The following is a 21,036-nucleotide window of genomic DNA, read 5'->3' on the forward strand; positions in this document are numbered from 1 at the left end:
AGACAGAACACAACATAGGCTATCTTTTCTCTCAAGGTTGAGACACACTCACTGGGACTCAGGCCTTATCCAGATGTATATTTGTTCTCTGGGAGCTGGGCTAAATGAGAAAGCACTGTTAACAAGCAAGAATAAGAACTTAGCCAATAAAGGCTTAGTAAATACTTTATAATGCCAAACAAGTTTATAACTGGTTACTTACAAGTGTAATTATTAATCATGAATTACTGTCTAATCTCTGATCCCTAAAATGAAGTGTTACCAAAATAATCATAGTGTCTACTAGATTTTTCTTTTTCTTTAAGGAGTATTTACTGATTGGGTTCACCGAATGTATGTTCATGGACAGTGTTTTAGAGGCAGCTAAGTGGACATTACCGGTTGCTAACGCATGCGTTAAAAGTTTTGATATTGGCCTCTCACCTTCTCACCTTTTTTCCTCATCTGTAGAAGCTGAAGGCAACCCTCGGTCAACAGCTCCCTCAGGTAACCAATGGCAATGCAGGTGACATCCAGAGCAGCTCTGCCAACCAAACCCCACCCCCAGCCCCACCTCCAGCTGAGGAGCCACACCCAAAATCACTACAGCAACCAGCTACATCCACTACAGAAACTCCTGTATGTACTGTCTCCTGTGGGTATGATTGTTTAACAGTGCCAAGCATTAACTGTCTTTTGCAAATAATGAACAGTGTATCTATGACAGATGCAAGTAAAATTTGGCTGTGGAGTTACTGGACAGTACACAGTTACTTTATTAGAAATTCCTGCATAAAGCATTGTTTAAATGGTAATGTGATAGCCTGATCTTACTGTCGTAAGTGACATCAACAAATTAAATTCAAAGAAAAATACAGACAGACAGTGTACTAAATAAAAGATCAGTGAGTGAGGTTTTTTTTTTTTTTTTTTTTTTTTTTTTTTACTTTAAAGAATATTTCGTGTTTAGTACAAGTTAAGATCAGTCGTCAGCATTTGTGGAATAATGTTGATTACAGCCAAAAAATATTTAGACTCATTCTTCATTGTTTTGTTTTTTTATATATCAAAAAATCTTGAGCTACAGTGTGGCACTTATTATAGAAGTGAATGGGGCCTGTCCATAAACATAAAAAAAACACACTGTTTCAAAAGCATTGCCACTGGACGTAAACATTATTCGTGTTTACATGATTTTAATGTGAAAGCATTGCTTACTACACCTTAACTGTGTAAATTTATATGCAAAAATATATAGGCTGATGTTTTTTTATTTTTATATATTTTTATCATACTAAAATCATCTAAATTGTAATCATATATGGATTTATTATGCTGTTTCTCATACTATGTTTTTTTTATTTTTTATTTATCTGCTTGTTTATTTTTCATATTTTCTCTTAGATAAAATTTTGAATCTTTTAGACTTCTTTGGATGAGGGTGGTTTTTCTTCTAAAGTGTCTATTTTTACATTTTGTTGGCCTATCTAGGTGTCTCCAGCCCCTCCAGCCCAGCACACGACCAGCACAGGTGGGCGGCGGCGGAGAACGACCAGTGAGGACCCAGATGAGAAAAGACGGAAGTTTCTGGAAAGAAACAGAGCGGCTGCGTCCCGCTGCAGGCAAAAGAGGAAAGTCTGGGTGCAAGGGCTGGAGAAAAAAGCTGAAGACTTGAGCACCATGAACGGACAGCTACAGGTACAAGCACATAAAGTTACCTGTGCGGGTAGGTTTGAATGTATTTAACATGCGTGTTTGAGAGCGAGACAAAGATGGTGATGAAGTCATTAATGAAAATTAAGAAGTGTGTTTGCATGACAGCCATGGCGTGATTGTTCGAGTCTCCTGCATCGATATGGCCCTGTCAATAAAGACGTTTCCTCCAGATGTCATCGGCACACAAGCGTGTCGTCTCTTCTGTCGGAGCGTTTGTGAGCTGCCCTGGAACTCTCTTAGGGAAAGCCGTCTCTTTCCCAACCCCCGTTTTGTAGCAGGCAATTAGGATCCGCCACTGACAAGTTCGAAACAGTTCAAGTAACCGTTGTCTCCACTGATAACTGAGAGTGTGGCTCGGCGCCGCCGCATTCCAGACAATTTAATGAGATGTGCCACTGTTTATTTGTGTGTTGTCTTTTTTATTTGTCCGTTTAAACAAAGCGCATTGGTTTCGTGAAGGGGTGGGGGAAGGGGGAATAATTTGTGGGTTATATGAACGAATAAACTAACACAAAACAGATGGAGCGCTGAAGAAGGCTGTTGGGTGAATAACAGAATGTTTGAGACTCTGAAAACAAGCGTGACGGTATGTTTCATTGGAGAGAAGGCGTTTAATACGAGTGCATTTATCAGCGCTGATGGGCTCGTGTAATTGTCCCTCTCTGCCCCGTTGGCCCAGCTGATTAGAGTGTAGAGCTCTAATGATGCTCAATTACGTTAACATCTTCCTTAACTGGCTTTTTAACGAGGTGTCAGGGTTTGCCGACCAGCACACGGAAACACTCGAGCCAAACATCCCCCCAGTGCTGCTTTTATGGATGCAGCCGGTCTGTGATAACATTAAACACTTTAATGGTCTGAACGGGCCTGCTCTGCCATCTCTTTGAAAACTGGAGATTTTATACTTGTCATTTGGTCCTTGTTGTTGTTGTTGTTAAAAGGCAGGGTGGGAGGACCAAATCTAGAGCAATGGTGAAGTTAAGCTGTTCGCCTCATAGGAAGTTTTTATGTGTTTCTAACTCAATTCATGCCATTTACATAGGAAACTGATGAAGGAATAACTTGAAACAAAGCAGCACTTTTATGTGTCCATGGTTTCCCTTTTTTGGGTTACGAAATATCTGAACTAATGATAATGACATATCGGCCTGGCCAATTAAAATATGTCTGCCTTTTTAGATGATTAAAAGAAGTCCAGTTTGCACATTTTCTGATGTCAAATTTCTGAGTAAATGTTGGGGCAAATAAATGTTCTTTTAATGTCAACAGTTTTATTTAAGGGCTAATGTATAGTCAGTTGGGGTCCTGATCACCAAATCAGGGTTTATTTTGCAATAATGACCAACTATTCACCATCCTGCTTCTTACACGGCTACTTGCCAAATAAATAAATAAATGGACATAAAATATTGATATAGATTTAAAATAATTTTAGGGTATTTAATAGTGTTTACTTAGAGCCTTTTGACTAATTTTCATGTAGTTGGCAGCAGTGTTGGGGATGCTACTTTGAAACTGGAACTTCTTATAGTTGTTAAACTACAGTCAAGCTACTCTTTAAAAAAAGTATTTAGCTACACTACAAGCTGCTAACAAAAAATAGGTAACAACATTAAAGCTATTTAAAGAAGAAAATATTGTATAAATAAACTGTAAATCGGATGATATTATTTAATTCAAAATCACCTAATAGTGATATATTTAATTGGGGTGACATTCCCTTATGAAAATTAACCATGGTTTTACTGTAGTAACCATAGTTTAACCATGTTATTTGAAGTAAAATCATAGTAACCACAAAATGAATCATGGTTACTATATGGATACTACATTATTACTATATATAGTAGTTAACCAAATTAACCATAGTTAATTTTCATAAGAGTTGCCCAAATAGGGTGATAACATTAAATTGAATATAACTTTATACTTAATATACAAAAAAACAAACAAAAAAAAAACACCCTGAACCGCAGTATGGTGATAAATAGCAGCAATACACTAAATATTTAGCTTCAGAAAAAAAGGCGGGGGACTTAAGTGAATCAGCAAATCATTTATGTAAACTATTCATTTACATGAATCGTCCGACAGGACCAACTCACTAAAATGAATTGTTGTTCCCAACGCTTAAAGGGATAGTTCACCCAAAAATGTAAATTCTCTCATCATTTACTCACCCTCATGTCATACCAGATGTGTATGACTTTCTTTCTTCTGCTGAACATAAATTAAGATTTTTAGAAAAATATCTCAGCTCTGTTGATCCATACAATGCAAGTGAATAGTGAACAGAACTTTGAAGCTCCAAATATCACATAAAGTCAGCATAAAAGTAATCCATAAGACTCCAGTGGTTTAATCAATGTCTTCTGAAGTGATCCAATTGGTTTTGGGTGAGAACAGACCAAAATTGTATTCCTTTTCACTATAAGGGTGTGTTCACACTTGGCAGGTTTGGTTCGATTAAAACAAACTCTAGTGCGATTGCTCTGTTAGTGCAGTTCATTTGAACAAATGTGAACGCTGCCACCCGAACCTTGGTTTGCACCAAACAAGCAGTCTGAGACCGCCTGAACAGTGGGTCTCGGTCCGCTTCCAAGCGAACTCTGGTGCGGTTCGATTGATATATGAACGCAACCAAAAACAGGAAGTAATTTGCCTAATAATGACCTCAAACATACCTGGTTCTTCTCATCATAGGAGCTATGTTGTCCATTACAGTTCGGTACAGGCGTCAGAACCGCTGTCAGCTGTCCTTGCAGCATATCTTCGTTTGTGTGTGCAACGAAGGAATTCCTGGTGCTGTTTTGACTCCTTTACACATTTTATTAGCTCTTCATTTGTTCTCAGCTGGTAAAAATACCACTGTATATACATATATAAATCTAACGGGCGCATTTCGCCCAGCAGCCAGCATTGTTTTGGATGTTCGGCAAGTTCCGTTGCAAAATATACGTCATAAAAGCTGTCCAATCAGGTTGTGACCTTATCCTGATGCCTTTTTGTTTTGTATCGTTAGGTTCGGTGTTAAAAATGCCAGTGTGAACGCTAAGCAAACCAGGACTAAATGTATCATTTTCTTTTTTGGTCCGGACCAAGAGAACCGAACTACAAGTGTGAACACACCCTAAATCTTGACAGCAGTCTCCTTGACTATCGTGATTTCAAGCTCAAATACACTTTGGGGTGAACTAACCCTTATAAAATAAGGTCCGAATGAACCGATTCACTTAAATTATTTGGTTTTCCCAGAGCTACATGAACGGTTTAGGGGTGTGTTTGACTACTCCCTCAGCCATTGCTGCATTCCAGTGCAATACAATGTAAATGTCAAATGTAGCATTTCATGACTCCACAAAGCTACAGTACTTATTGGAAAATGTAGCTCGTTACTGGAAAAGCTACACTATTGTGAAAATAGCTGAACTACTATCACACTACTGATAAATGTTAAGTTAGTAGCATCACTACTTTTAGTTAACTACTCCACTGATTAGCTGAGTTTTAGACATGCATATTAACTGAACAAATACTGGAAACTCAAGGACCCAGTGCATTTTGATTTGATGTGGAACAACTGAGAACCAGAAAAGAGCGATTAAGAGGGAGAGAGGCCACTTTTGTGGTCGTAATGGAAGATGGCAGAGTATAGAGAACATTTTGTCGACACGGACTTTCAGTGTTGGAGCAGCTGCGTTCGAATCTGCTTCTCTGCTGCCCACCGTGCCAACGCTGCCACGATCAAACAGATGGAATGAAATAAACTGGCACGCTTTTAGACTACGAGATTAAATGTCTGCCGTGTTTTTAAGAGATGGAGGAAGTGTTTAAATTTGTGCCGTAGTGCTGTGCCCTTCTCTCGCACCCGTTCGGCTCTCTGTAAATCCTGATGTGTCTTTAAAGCATGCAGAACAGCACGGCCCCATGGGAGCCCTAACGGCAGCCGAGAGTAAATCTCACCAGAATGGGCAACAGTGTTTCACTGACGGAGGGGAGCACTCTCTCTGTTTCTCTCTCCTGGGACTCTGCCATTAAGCAGCTATAATTGTGTCCCAAAAAAGCACAAATGAGGGAGATGACAATCTTTTTGATTCCTCACTAATCTGGCCGTCTTGCCGGTTAACATGTTTCTTTCTCGTCTTTGTCTCTGTGTGCAGAATGAGGTGACTCTTCTGCGTAGTGAGGTGGCCCAGCTGAAACAACTATTACTGGCTCATAAGGACTGTCCTGTGACGCTGCTGCAGAAGAAATCAGGATACCATCGTGAGTACTGCACCAGCAGAGTAGATTCACTTCTACAGGCCAAAATGCCAACAGACACAACTGACCTAACTGAAAACAGACCATTGCCCTCAACACTGTCATCAGACTCCTTTGTGTGCACTTTTAGAATATTAACACCCCCCCCAAAGATAAGGAAGCCTACATTTAAGACCATTCATTTGTTTTTGCGTTGTGACATTGTTTTTAGTATACGGTACTATTTACTTTTCCCCTGGATTTCAATGATCATTTTTTTTTTCTCCCCAATTTGGAATGCCAATTCCCAAGGTCCTTGTGGTGGCGTAGTGGCAGAGGATGAATCTCAGTTGCCTCTGCGTCAATCCGCGCATCTTATCACGTCTTGTTGAGCGCGCTACCGCGGAGACATAGCGCGTGTGGAGGCTTCACGCTATTCTCCACGGCGTCCATGCACAACTCACCACACACCCCACCGAGACCGAACCACATTATAGTGACCAGGAGGAGGTTACCCCAGGTGACTCTACCCTCCCTAGCAACCGGGCCAATTTGGTTGCATAGGAGACCTAGCTGGAGTTTCTCAGAACGCCCTGGATTCGAACTCGCAACTCCAGGGGTGGTAGTCAGTGTCTTTACTCGCTGAGCTACCCAGGCCCCCTCAGTGATCATTTTTAATACTGCAACAGTATTTTTTTTTTTGAGTTACATAAAAAAAAGAAGAAAACAAAAGATGCTGTCCAGGGAAAATCAGCAAAAATGAAAGGCAATACCAAGAGAGTACTACTTTGATGTATAAATACTTCACATAATATATTGTGTGTTTTTTTTTTCACATTGCAGTAATGAGAATTGAGGGGTTAAAATGTGCAGAAATGTCATGAAAATGGCACTATGTATTGTAAATATAGGCTTCATTTTCTATATGCAGAATATAATATCTTCTTTTTTTCTTTTGATTTTGGAGTAAAATAGGACCAGGACAGTTTCTTGACAGGTTTTGTGAGAATCACCCATGCAATCCCTAGATACAGCTTAAGTCACTCCTTCAGTGTAAGTGTGTGGGATATTTTCATCACCCTTTAATCATCTGCCAGGTGAAAATCTAAAGTCTTATAGCTTAGAAAAGCTTAAATGGCATAAGGTATCATTTATGTCTGTAGCATCGGACATAAACCACAGAAAATCCTAAGTATGAGCAATAGCAATCTTAAAAAAAGCAAAAATCTGTGTTACAGTGAGGCACTTACAATGGAAGGGAATGTGAAATTTATTTTATAGGGTTTAAACACAGAAATGTGAAGATTATAATTTTATAAAAGCACTTACATTAATTCTTCTGTTGTAACTGATGTAGTATTTGAGCTGGAAAGTTGTTTAAATTGTACATTTTACAGTCGTTTTAAAGTTTGTTGACATTACATCGTCATTGCAACAAAGTTGTAAAATTGGCCATAACTTTACACAGAAAAGGTTAGTAAGCAATTGTATTACACTAAATCATGTTTATACGCATATTGTTTACATCTTGTTGAGTATTTAAATGTTCAAAAATTGGCCCCATTCACTTCCATTGTAAGTGTCTCACTGGAACCCAGATTTTTTCTTTTTTTAAAGAAAAGGAGGGACGAGTCACAATTCATTTTTGTGGTAATCAGTATTATGCCACAAATGCTGTCGATTGAGCTTCACTTGTATTGAACCTGGAACATTCCTTTAATGGTTTAATCTCATCGTTTATTTCCTTGTGAATATTTTTTCTTACTTGGAAATTACAGAGGTTAAAATACATTGTGGAAGTCATTTAATGTTGTCTTTAAAGTAGTCTCTAGCCTGAGATTTAATACACAAAACCACAGTTGCAGTTGGCAATGAGACTTTTTTTATATTCATATATTGTTAAATTTAGTTCGGAGTTTGAGACATATTTATACCTAGTCGAACTGACTGTCTATATTTGAGTGAGATAATACTCTGGACTGCCAGGCCAGCTTAATGGGTTGTAAGTTTTTTTTTTTTTTTTTTTTTTGACTGTAACAGATGAGCGTTATTCCTAATGAGTGTTCTGTGGGATATTTGATGAAATGTAAAGAGTGGAAAATGAACCAGTCCTGAGTGTGAAATAACACTGATTCATCTCGTCCCATTATTACCGTAGAACAACCAAGGACTCATATATTTGCATAACTGTGATGTTCGCTACCAAAATGATCTCTGCTGTATGTTGCACCGTCCTCTTTAAGATGAGTGATAAAGAGGCATTCAGAAACTGAGGGCTGCTTCTGTTACACATGCATCTTTGGCCTTATGCTTTAATGGCACCTTGTGAAATGTGCAGATCTGCGGTTCATCTGCCATATGCAGCCACTTCATATCAATTAGCTATTGTCACGGGGACAGAGAAGCGGTTGTGGGAGTGATTGCATGTGTATGGGTCTACTGCAGCACTTGCACGGACTTCAGCAGACACTAATGGCTGCATACGCTGCTCTGCTGGTGCGTAAGCACTTTTTGTAGATAACTTTCTACACTTTGATTCCATAACCCAGCCCTTGTGGGTGTGTTTGCATTTGGCTCACTCCGTAACCCAGCGCTGACTTGTATTGACAATGATTGCCTCTGAAATAAGTGTATTATAGCAGTGAGCCTGACAGAACTGCAGTTTCGCAACTCCGATGCGGCGCTGCAGCCGTGCAGTTCATTATACGACAGCATTGTTAAGCAGCTTGACTGACAGGTCTCATGCATATTATGGGCAAGATGGTTGCCGGGTGAGATTGGGTTGTCAGGTAGAGGGATCATTTGCAGGCATCTGGTAGGTCTTTGCGAGGAAGAGTATGGAAATGATCGAGACCATTCCTCAATCCTGTTTATGCCGCCAATGTCACAGAGCACCATGAGGGGTCATATATTAGTCACCTGTGCAAATGAGACTCAAAAAGAGCAGCATTCCATCTTTGCCAGATTTGTAAACAATGCCGGTTTGTGCCACATTTATCGCAGGTCGGTGAGCACAGCAGATGGTCATCACCTGTCAGAGAATGGTCTTAATATGGTGAAGAAGTGCAGTCTGAGTGATGGGTCAGGACAGGTTTATAGTGCTCACGTTCAGTCACCATAATGCCCCAGTCTTGTTTCCTCCAGTCCTGATTGTGCTGCTGTCTGGGTCCTACAAGTGATGCTCTGTCATGTGACCAAAAGTCGACAGTAGGACTGGGAAAATATTGATTTCTTTTTTTAGATACATCTCAATATCGATTCTTGAATCCCAATATTGATTTAAGAAGGCAGCCTTCTACAATCACTTGTCTATGCAACCAAATTCTGTGCTGTGCAACTAAAAATGTCTTAGATTCGCCATTGGCTTATACATTTTCAGATTTCATTTGCCAGTGATTGAGTTGTATAGTGGCGAAGAAGTTCGGTAGCAAGATCCTTTGCCTGCATGTTGAAAGTAAAAGTTTCATTTGATTCATTCCCTGTAATGTGTTTCCCAAGACGAGATCCACACAATCCATATGTCATTGAATAATGTCTCTTTTAAAATCCTTTCTGTTCTTTACAGTCAGTTGTTCATCAAAAACAAGACAAAAATAAACATTTAAAGATGTTGTAAGCGATTTTAGCATTCTGAAGCTTTCACGTGACTGAGCCGTTGAATTAGCCACGTCCCCTCATTCCAAAACTCCCCCCTCCAAAGAAAATTGAGACCAAAACTGAGCGAAAGAGCAGCATTGTTTCTTCCTGTAGCTGTCAAATTCAACAGTGGCACAATAGCACACTCAACTGACAAACATTATGAATCAAAGCCTCAATGATCCGCTTCAAATACATGACACTATGAGAACGAGCAAAATGATTGACAGGTGAAAACCGTCAATGTCCACGGACACATTTTTGTTAGCTGTTTACAAAGTTTACAACTGTCACAGAGAACGGTGAGATATCTCAGGACACTTATTTAATTAATATCTAGGAACATTTTTGCCATAATTTTCCATGAAAAATCGCTTGCAGCACCTTTAATTCTAATCGCACATAGCACAGATGCGGTACAGAAGCCATTCGACTTGTTAATATGCGCTCGACCTAAACACTTCTGTGAGACGCTCACTGAACTGCCGCTATTCTTGAAGAGTCCGTACCAGTTTTTAGCACGTGTTCTACAAATCAATGTAAAGAATTTAAAAGCATTTAAACAATAAACTTGTGTGTATATACTGTGTGTGTATGTGTGTGTGTGTGTGTGTATATATATATATATATATATATACATACAGGGTTGGGAGGGTTACTTTTGAAATGTATTCCACTACAGATTACATGCTGTAAAATGTAATTTGTAACGTATTCTGTTAGATTACTCAAGGTCAGTAACGTATTCTAAATACTTTGGATTACTTCTTCAGCACTGGGAGATTTTTTCACTTGTTTTGACTATAAAAACTCTGCCAGTACAGTAAGACAAAATACACATGTTAAAAATATATTCTCTGAAAAACCTAAATATCTTATGCAGTGTTGTTTCTAAAACAAGATAAAACAAATTGATCTTGTTTTAAGGATTATTAGATATTTTTACAGGAAAACAATAAAAAAATTATCAAGAATATGATTTTTGCCCTAATATCAAAGGACTTACTAGAAAAAAAGAAATTATGATCCAACGTGAATTTTCTTGATAAAGAAATATGATCGTGTCTGGTAATGTGCATGTAAAATGGTTAGAAATAGCATTTTAGCTTAGCGTAAAGCTGACAGTTTACACAAGGTTTATTTCTATTTCTTCTGCTCCAAACTTACTTCAAACTTACTTCTCTGTCTGCTCGTATGAATGTAACACATCATAAGAAAGTGTTTCACTGTTGTTCAAATGCACTTTGGATCGCATCATTTATATGTAGAAATGTTTTCCATCTGAAAGGACTAAATATTAAATGAAACAAATGACAATAAAATGCAAAGTAATCTATTTAGTAATCAAAATACTTTTTGAATGTAACTGTATTCTAATTACCAATGATTTAAATTGTAACTGTAGTGGAATACAGTTACTTATATTTTGTATTTTAAATACGTAATCCCGTTACATGTATTCCGTTACTCCCCAACCCTCCAACAAATTTCACAGTGGGTGAGAGAGACTGTGGCTTGTAGGATTCTCAAGGTTTCTGTCTAACCATTAGACGACCAGGTGGAGGATCGGTGATGATTTGGGCGTGCTTCAGCAAGGCTGGAATAGGGCAGATTCATCTTTGTGAAGGACGCATGAATCAAGACACGTAAAAGGTTATCCAGGAATAAAACATGCTCTTCTGCTCTGACAATGTCCCCCAACTCTGAGGATTGGTTTTTCCAGCAGGACAATGCTCCGTGCCACACAAGACCCTGTCATGGCCAGCCCAATCTCCAGACCTGAACCCCATTAAAAACCTCTGGAATGTGATCAAGAGGAAGATGGATGGCCACAAGCCATCAAACAAAGCCGAGCTGCTTGAATTTTTGCACCAGGAATGGCATAAAGTCACCCAACAGCAATGTGAAAGACTGATAGAGAGCATGCCAAGACGCATGAAAGCTGTGATTGAAAATCAGAGTTATTCCACCAAATATTGATTTCTGAACTCTTCCTAAGTTAAAACATTAGTATTGTGTTGTTTAAAAATGAATATGAACTTGTTTTCTTTGCATTATTCGAGGTCTGAAAACAGGATCTTTTTTGTTATTTTGACCAGTTCAAAATCAGTAGTTCTCAACCTTTTTGACCCCCCAACCATCGGAGAAAATATTCAAAGGTTCCCAATGTAGGATATTAGATATTCATGTTATAAGATATCTATATATTTCCTCAAATACTTCTACTGTAATGATGACAAATCTTTTTTTTTAATGTAAGAAACTACTAGCGTAAATAGATTAAAAAAATTTATCATGATACTGTACATTTTGTGATTCAAGAAAGGTCTAGAACTTTTTTTTTTTTTTTTGCATTTTCAGTAAATTTATAATAATTGTATAAAATTATAATAATCTACCTCATTTTAAATAATTTTAAGAGATCTTGAGGCCCCCCTGGAAGTGTGCTGTGGCCCCCAAGTGGATCCCAACCCCCCTGGTTGAGAACCACTGCTCTAAATGACAATAATTTTGGGGGGAATTTGGGAGAAATGTTATCAGTACTTTATAGAATAAAACAAAAATGTTCATTTTACTCAAACACATACCTATAAATAGTAAATCCAGAGAAACTGATAATTTTGCAGTGGTCTCTTAATTTTTTCCAGAGCTGTATGTATGTTATATATATTGGTCAGTGACAGATTAGGACTTTTTAAAGGGTTGTTTTAAAATATATGGCTATTCAAATATTTCAACAGTTTAGTACACAACAATTTTTTTATTAAAGCTGACATAAAACTATTTTAATGTATTTTTACCAAGTTAATCTGTTTTTGCCCCTTACAAAAGTTGTGTGGTGCGACCATAATATTAATTCAAATAATATATTATTTTTACATATGTAATATTTTAACATGTTAATAGTAGTAAAGTGAAGTGTTTTGAAAATGAGTTTGAACTTTGTTTTTTTATATCTTTAAGTTGTTTTTTATATTTATGTTTTAAAAGCAGTTTCTCAGGTGTTTCTGAAATTTACAGATCCATATCTTTAAAACTTCAAAAATTATGGAAAAAAAGTGATTACTTTAGCATATTGTATCAGTGATTAATGTTTATACTCAGAAATTAAATATCTAATTTTGAATTTTGCCATACTGCCATAATTGGTCGCACCAAATGATGGCAGGTTTTCATGAGGTTAAATACGAGGTTAAAAAACAGACCAGACCAATCAAATCCATGAAACAAACTGAATTTATTGTACTTCTTGAATTAATAGTACTTATTGACATCCCCATAAACCAAAAAATATATTTTATCAAACATTTTATAACAGTTTAATGGACATCATGTATTTCATTTGTGTAATTCAATTGTAATTAATCTGAAATATTTCTTTAAAAAAAAAAAAGACATAAACTGTAGTGCTTTTTAAGTGTTAAAAGGTGCTATATGTAAGATTGACAACAAGTGTTTGAAATGGGTACTGCAGTCCAAATTCAAAATATTGGAGAGTTGTCTGCCCTGCCCCAGACTCGAAGCTCATGTGGGTTGCCAGAATTAGCCAACTCAGCATCTGTTTTAAAGGATTTCTGGGCTTGAAACTGTCTCCATCTTCCAAAGGCATCTCCAATATTTATCCTTTTTTACTACGCCTCTGGTCATGGTGGATTTGGGACTTTTAGGTTTTTTAGTTCGAGTGGAATCTGTTATCTCTGATTCAGTTCGTTTGCTGGCTTCCATGGCTGCAGCACGCAGCGTTGTTTGTCTGCAAACTTGTTCAAATCTGGCAACCCGGCAGTGTCGAAATACTATTGGTGAGGGGGCAGTGGGCAGGAACACACAGGCCAAAACATAAACAGAAATTCCATCCCGGAATGGAAACTTCAAAGTAGAATATACTGGCTGTAGCATTGTTGTCGGAGAAGCCAGTATTTCAACTTCGCATGTTTCCTAATTCTCTAATGACATATTATGGTCATTTTGTGATTTATTACAGTAAAAATATTACATATAGCACCTTTAAAGTAGTTCACTCAAAAATAAAGTTCTGTAATTATTTACTCATCCTCATGTCATTCCAAAGCCATATGACTTTTATATAAACAGAATACTAAAGAATAGTTAATGGACATATCTTAAGGACTATCAGAATCACTGTTTTTCATACAATAGCAGTTGATAGTGATTTACTTTAAAGCTTCACAAAGAATCTAAATGCATCATAAAGGTAGTCCATATGGTAGGTAGTTTTTCTAATTCAGTCAAATTTACAGGCAAAAGAATTGGCCATCTCTGCGAAACAGGCATTATTCCCACTCAAGGCCATTATGAACTTTATAAACAAATGATAGATTTTTTCACATAACATAATTTTCAGTATATTTTTGAGGTTATACCACATGATGGCCAATTTTGTCTACAACATACCAGCAGTTTAAAAGCTGATTATTTACCATTTTTAAAGAATGGTAATGACCTACAACATCCATAGGTCCTTTGCATGCTGCTGTATGATGTCACTGAAGAGAACTTCTATAGAATTTCTATATTTCTGTTATGTCCATTTCTGTGTTCTATAATGTCCATGCAGAGAGCTTGTGAATCAAATCTGGAAATCTGTATCAATACCCAGCAGCCCTAGTTTAGAACACTAACTTTTGTTGCAACAACATACTTTATACAAGAACGTGAACACACACTTCTAGCTACGCAAGCTTGGTTTCATGCGTTGGTGCATTCCAAATATGTTGGACCTTAATTCACAATGCAAGTATGCGTTGCATTCTGAACGTTGCTGCTTGGGGCACTATAGCATTCATGCTATAAATTCATACTAAATTTCGCGCTATGATACATTAGCCACTGACAAGGAAATATTCAGATTTTACTTGCCAGAAATTGAGTTATGTAGTGACGAAGAAGAACTTGAGCGCCTTGATCATTTTACTAAATAAGAAGCCGGCGATTAAGATGCTGGATTCAGCTTCGTCTTTTACAGCGTGTTGTATCTCGTGAGTGCGTGCCCTGAAGGAAATTGAACTTATTTGGCTGCAGTGGGTCCGGATCTGTCATGATCACGCTGTTACCTTCGCTTTAGTTCAGCCGTGAAATGGCATTGATATTGCATTTAATGACGTCAACTCTGACTTTTGTTAAACTTTTCCCTGGACTGTTTTCTTAACATTCTCCATTTTAAAAGTATGACTACATATCAGTACCGCACCTGTTGGACATCTGTTAGAAGGCAAAAGTGTTGCAAAACTCGAGCTTGTAGATTTGAATTTGAGAACTTGCATAATAAATATTTGTATAAGCAAGTCATACACATTATACATGCAAAAGTTTCCTTTTGCTTCATTCCGTGTATTTTGTATCCAAAGACGAGACCAAGTCTTTTTCATTTCATGTCTCTTTTAAAATCCTTTCTGTTGCTGGTGATCAAAAAACAAACATTATTTCTAATCGTGCATTGCACGGATGAGGGAAAAACAACCATGCAACATCTCTCTTGTTAATGTGCACTGCGCTTATTGAACCGTAAACACTTGCTTTTGGAGCACTCGTTCTCTTAAAGAGACAGTACCAATTTAGCACTTGTTTTACATATCAGTGTAAACTCATTGTAAATCTTACAAGTGCATATAAACAAACAAGTTTCAAAATGTTGTAATGTAGTAAGTGTAATAAATGTGTAAATAGATAAATATTTAAAAGGTACAATCATACATTGTTAAAAATATTTTAGCTTCAGAAAACACTAAGTATTCAATAATTTAACAAATAGGCTTGTTCCACATCTATGCAAGTGTTTGGTAAACTTTTTTTTTTTTTTTTATATAGTAGCATTTAAATTATTATTTTTATAATATAATTATTAATTCTATTTTCATTAGGTTCCAACCTTGTGAATATTTTGTTAACAATTTTTATGAAATTTAAAATTTCAGCTTGTATCATCATGACATCATATAAATTGATAGAATGTGAAATTTGACATTAGTGTGAAATGTCCACTTCTAAGTCAACTACTGTCATGGCACAGCAACAGTTTGAAAAGAATGTTGCTGAGCAAGAAAGGTAAATAATACCCCAATTCCGAAAAAGTTGGGACAGTATGAAAAATGCTAATAAAAACAAAAAGGAGTGATTTGTAAATTATATTCACCTTTGATATATTGAAAGCACCACAACTACACATATGTTTTACCTTGTGAATTTATTTTATTTTATTTTTTATTTTTTTTGAAAATGTAAAGTATGTTTAAATCAGATGATTGCAACACACTCCAAAAAAGTTGAGATGGGCAATTTAAGACTAATAACAATTTGACAGTTTGAAATATAAAAGGGCAGTGTGAAACGGGAGATGTTAAACAGGTGAGGCAATTGTGTCGTAGTACTGTATACTGTATAAGGAGCCTCCAAAAACAGCCTAGTCCTTCAACAGCAAGGATCGTTCAAGACTTGTCAATTTGTCAACAGATGCCTCGGCAAATAATCCAGCACTTTGAGAACAATGTTCCCCAAAGACTAATTGGATGGATTTTGGGCATTTCACCTTCTACAGTGCACAATATAGTTAAAAGATTGAAGGAGGCTGGTCAAATCTCTGTGCATAAAGGGCAAGACGAAAACCACTTCTGAATGCACGTGATCTCTGATCCCTCAGACATCACTGTCTTAAAAAACATCATTCATCTGAAATGGATCTCATGAACATGGGCTTGGGATTACTTTGTTAGTCAACACCACTCGCCGCTGCATCCACAGATGCAAGTTAAGATTTTGCTTGGCATGACTATGCAAAGCAGAAGCCCTACATCAACACTGTTCAGAAGCGCTGCAGACTTCTCTGGGCTCGGTCTCATCTTAGATGGAAAGTAGAACAGTGGAACTGTGTTTTTTTGGTCTGAAGGGTCCACATTTCAGAAAGTTTTTTGAAAAACACAGCCATTGTGTTCTCCGGACCAAAATGTAAAAGGACCATCCAAGCTGTTATTAGCGTCAGGTCCAGAAGCCAGTGTCTGTATGGGCCAGGGGCGTGTCAGTGCCCATGGAATGGGTAACTTGCACATCTGTGAGAACACCATGAATGCAGACAGATATGTAAAAATTTTGGAGCAACATATACTGCCATCCAACACTGTCTTTTCCAAGAACATTCCTGCATTTTCCAGCAGGACAACTTCAAAGCACATACTGCCTAGATTTTAAGTGCATGACTGTGTAAGCAGTCTAGATTGCTAGACTGGCCTGCCCGCAGTCCTGACCTGTCTCCAACTGAGAATATGTGGTGCATTATGAAGCACATTAGATGGTAACAAAGACCCTGTACAATTGTGCAGCTGAAGACCTGCATAATGGATGAATGGGGGAAAATTCACTTTCTAAACTTAACAAACTTGTGTCTTCAGTGCCCAAATGCTTAATACGTGTTATTAGAAGAAATGGTGATGTTTCACAGTGGTAAACACTCAACTGTCCCAACTTTTTTGGAGTGTGTTGCAATCATCTGATTTGAAATTACATTTTTTTTAAATAATGAAATTCACATGGTAAAACATCATATAATGTGTAGTTGTAGAGCTTTCAATATAGCAAAGGGTGAATATAATTTACAAATCACACATTTCTATTTTTATTAGCATTTTTCATATGGTCCCAACTTTTTTGGAATTGGGGTTGTATATTTAAAGCAACTTATCTGAACTACTTTTAAAGGTACTGTAACTCTATCACCCCAGTACTGAGATTTGTTACCGCCACAGTAACACAAGAACATGCTTGTAACATCATGCTTGTAACTAGCTTCAGTACCTGAACAATAACACATACAGTTAAAGGCACACATTTCTGAAGTTAACTCTATCGCCCCCTTGAGTACTGATGTTTGTTCCACTTCCAATGCGATGGTCAGGCATTCTCGTCTGTGCACTTGTGTAAATTATGTTGCTATTTCTTGCCTTAATCTCTCAGGCAGCGCTGCCCTGTGTAGCAGGTGGGGAAAAATTACCCAGGTTGCCCTACAAACAGGGCGGGCCATGCCTCCGTTTGGCATTGCACAAGCCCCATCTGCTCGCAAAAGAGATGATCCGAGAGGAGGTGAGCAGAGAACTGTCTTGAGAGCATGCAATGCTGTGTATGGTATTATATCACCCTCTTTCCTACTTAATTCCATTAGGAGTAATTACAGACGTCTGAATACAGAGTCGGAGAGAAGAGAAAACCCGGCTCTGATTTATGCCGAGTTCGACCTTATGTGCGCAGACCCGGCTAGAGTATTTACAACCCTGTGGCATACGTGTGTAGTGAATCACCCGATCAGAGCCCAGTCGATTCAGATGTTACACGTCTTATCAGAACTGTGCGCACAATAAAATATCCCCGCATTAATTACCAAGTGCCATTTCAGCCGTGCTTGCTTCATTAGCTATATTAATTATCATGGTAGTCTGCATTTCTGTTCGAGTCAGAGCGAGAGCTGAGCTTTTTTCATTCCCTTCCTCATCAGGAGCCAATTAATTCAATGCAACTGCAGAACAGCTGGTGGCATTTGGACCACGCATCTCCTGTGTGTGTATCATTAAAATCAGGTGCAGTAATTATCTGTCGCTGCAGTAGTTGGCAGGAATGGAAGGGCATGGTAAGGAGGGGTGCGAAAGTCTGGCCGTACACTACAGCTTCTTAATACACCCTGATGATGTTGGTTTAAAATGACATTGTAACTTTAATTAAAGGTTACAAAGCAAGCACAGGGATTAATAAAAGACAAAGCATTAGACAGGGAAATTCTTTAATCGTAATCACAGCATCAATATAACCAGCGCAATATAAGTTGAGATGATTACAGGGTCAGAACCACATGTTCTCTTTAGGTCCCTGAGTATGACTCGCATCAGCTTTCCCCAACTCTGTCAAGCTGCTGCAAGCACCCCGGTGTTGCACTACGGTCAAGTGTTGTAACGTGACAATCTGATACTGTGTTCAAATTTGCATACTGTCAGAGCAACGTTCTCAGACATTAAAAAAGTACGTTTGTTAGCTATGCAGGTGAGTAGTATGAACACATTCCCAGACATCCTTCACCCGGTAACATGGGCATTGTCCCGTGACCTGAATATGTGACGTAGTAACAACAACTGCACAAATAATTTACTCTGGTTTTGTTAAATAAGGATAATATAACCACAAGAAGGATCTTTTTTGGTATATATGTATAGCACTTACAGTTGAAAAGAGGCACCTTTTCAGACGTTGTTTATTTTTTTAAATAAATTCAGCATTTATGAATACGACGTCTCCTCAGCTTCCATGTCCGAACAATACAGCGTCCAGTGGATGTGCATTTCAGAATCTCGCCGGATGTGGTACATCATCTGAGTATATCTTGTCTACTATTTATGAATACTGAGGATTTGGACATCTGCTCATTTGACATACTGCTTTTGGCGTACTATATATTAGTGAAGTTTGCGTATTCTGATGCAATTTCAACTTTGACACATTTTGTTGCTGACATGATGTGGGCAGTAGGGTAAACACCTAACAATTCGACTCCACTCGATTCTGATTCAGGAAATCACAGTCCGTTACAAAAACAATTCCTCATTCATCTAAAATTTTCAGCAACAGTATAGGGGCAAGTCTTTGGCGAGTTAAGGTGGCTCAGTGTCAAATTCTGTGTAAAGATTCCACAAAAAAGCAATATTAAAATACAGTATGTCTCTTACCCAGCAGAATAGAAAAAGTGGGTATAATGTAACTCCTCTTTTCTCTTTCACTTTTTATTGTCAAAGCAGCAAATGATGTTTTTGTGGAGAGCAGGGCCTAATAGTCGGACAAACCTTAGTCCATGAGAAGAGTCTTGTGGAAAAAAAACTCCACAGAAAAAACGACGAACACCGGGATTACCACTGGTTGGACGCTAGGTGGTACTATGGGGTAATTTTCATTAAGCAGGGTTAGGGTTAAGCCTACACAATAAAGCAAGACACCTTGATTTCAAACTTTGAACTTTATTTTTTATTTATTTTAACTAAAAATTTTAATGAAACTGGGAAAAATGAAGTGCAATTCAAATGTGTTGTTCAACATTTTGAAAGATGGCTTTACAACAGTTGTGAAGGGCAACTTCTCTGGCAAAGAACCTACTTCATCTGTGCATTCTCTACCGGTCGAGTATTTCGTAATACATCATGTGTGTGAATATATTCGTTTTGTTCCCTCCTTCAGGGTATATACAATATCCAATTACATCGGCAACCCCAGGGCTGAGGGATCGGTGAATATTCTTGCTTTAGTGATTTTGCATTGAAAATTAATTTATTTAAAAAATGAAAAACTTATATCAAATACATTTCTCTATTCAAATTGCACTCCAAATGAAACGAAAAAGCAATTAAAATAATGTAGTGATCAAAAAAATTATATACACAAGTAACCACTTTTCCATTTACCGTCAGGCAAGTATCCGTCTAAACATGCAGGTGGAAAATTACTTACACATATGAAGACATAAAAACAATTATAAATGTAAAAATAATTATAATGATGATGATAATCACTGAAATATAAACCAAAAAAATGGTTTGAGGTGAATGTATTTTTGTATTATTTTATGTTTTAATCACAGATGTATAGGCTGCAGAGTTGGTCACAATGAACTGCTCTGTGGAAATAAAGTGAACTGAACTCAAAACACCTCCTGAGCTGAGATGTCTGATGTCATTTGCAGCACTCACAGACGATAGGCTACTGTTCTTGCAAATAAATAAATAAATAAATCAGAAGACAGAAACAAAGAAAGAGTGAGAACCTTTTACATGCGCGTGTTCCACGAGACTGCACACCTCCGTACAAACAGTGTGTCATACATGTGCATAGACGGATTTTCTGTCAAACTTTAGTGAGTTGCCATTGAGACAGTGTCACGGTCACTGCAATGCTCTTTCTGCTCTGCGTACTCATCGTGCGGCTGCGCTCAATAGTCGCGCATTACAGCCTGCAAAAGAGAGAAACCGATATGAACAATAAAATGAGGTATTCTGTTTGCCCTCTGTGAACATCTGGTTGCTCGGTTTTCAGAGGACAAGCTTAAACTGTGACGCTTTTGACTAAAAACACTCAATTCAGCAATTTTTTTTTGTTTGTTTTTTTTTGCTCCCCAATTTGAAATGCCCGATTCCCAATGTGCTCTATGTCCTCGTGGTGGTGTAGTGACTCGCCTCAGTCCGGGAGGCGGAGGATGAATCTCAGTTGCCTCCGCGTCTGAGACCGTCAATCCGCGCATTTTACCACATGGCTTGTTTAGTGCATTACCGCAGAGACATAGTGCGTGTGGAGGCTTCACGCTATTCTCTGCAGCATCCACGCACGACTCACCACGTGCCCCACCCAGAGTGAAACACATTATAGCGACCAAATATACCATTAAATCAAATAATTAATTAAAAAATTTATTGTCGAGATTGTATCAAA

General features: G+C 37.8%; 1 protein-coding gene across 4 annotated transcripts in view; it reads left to right on the plus strand.

Annotated features, from left to right (window-relative positions):
• Positions 1-21,036, plus strand: part of LOC127448348 (cyclic AMP-dependent transcription factor ATF-2-like) — a 48,333-nt gene that overhangs the window by 24,399 nt on the left and 2,898 nt on the right. For 2 of the 4 annotated variants that reach the window (XM_051710801.1, XM_051710802.1), the window contains 3 exons: positions 451-618; positions 1,471-1,677; positions 5,856-5,961. In XM_051710801.1, coding sequence (XP_051566761.1) covers positions 451-618; positions 1,471-1,677; positions 5,856-5,961 — 481 coding nt within the window. Of the gene's footprint in view, positions 1-450; positions 619-1,470; positions 1,678-5,855; positions 5,962-11,068; positions 12,414-21,036 lie in introns of those variants that run through there. The other 2 variants (XM_051710803.1, XM_051710804.1) reach the window with 2 other exon arrangements.

This window comes from Myxocyprinus asiaticus, chromosome 11 (genome assembly GCF_019703515.2).
Source record: "Myxocyprinus asiaticus isolate MX2 ecotype Aquarium Trade chromosome 11, UBuf_Myxa_2, whole genome shotgun sequence".
In the NCBI taxonomy this organism is placed as follows: domain Eukaryota; kingdom Metazoa; phylum Chordata; class Actinopteri; order Cypriniformes; family Catostomidae; genus Myxocyprinus; species Myxocyprinus asiaticus.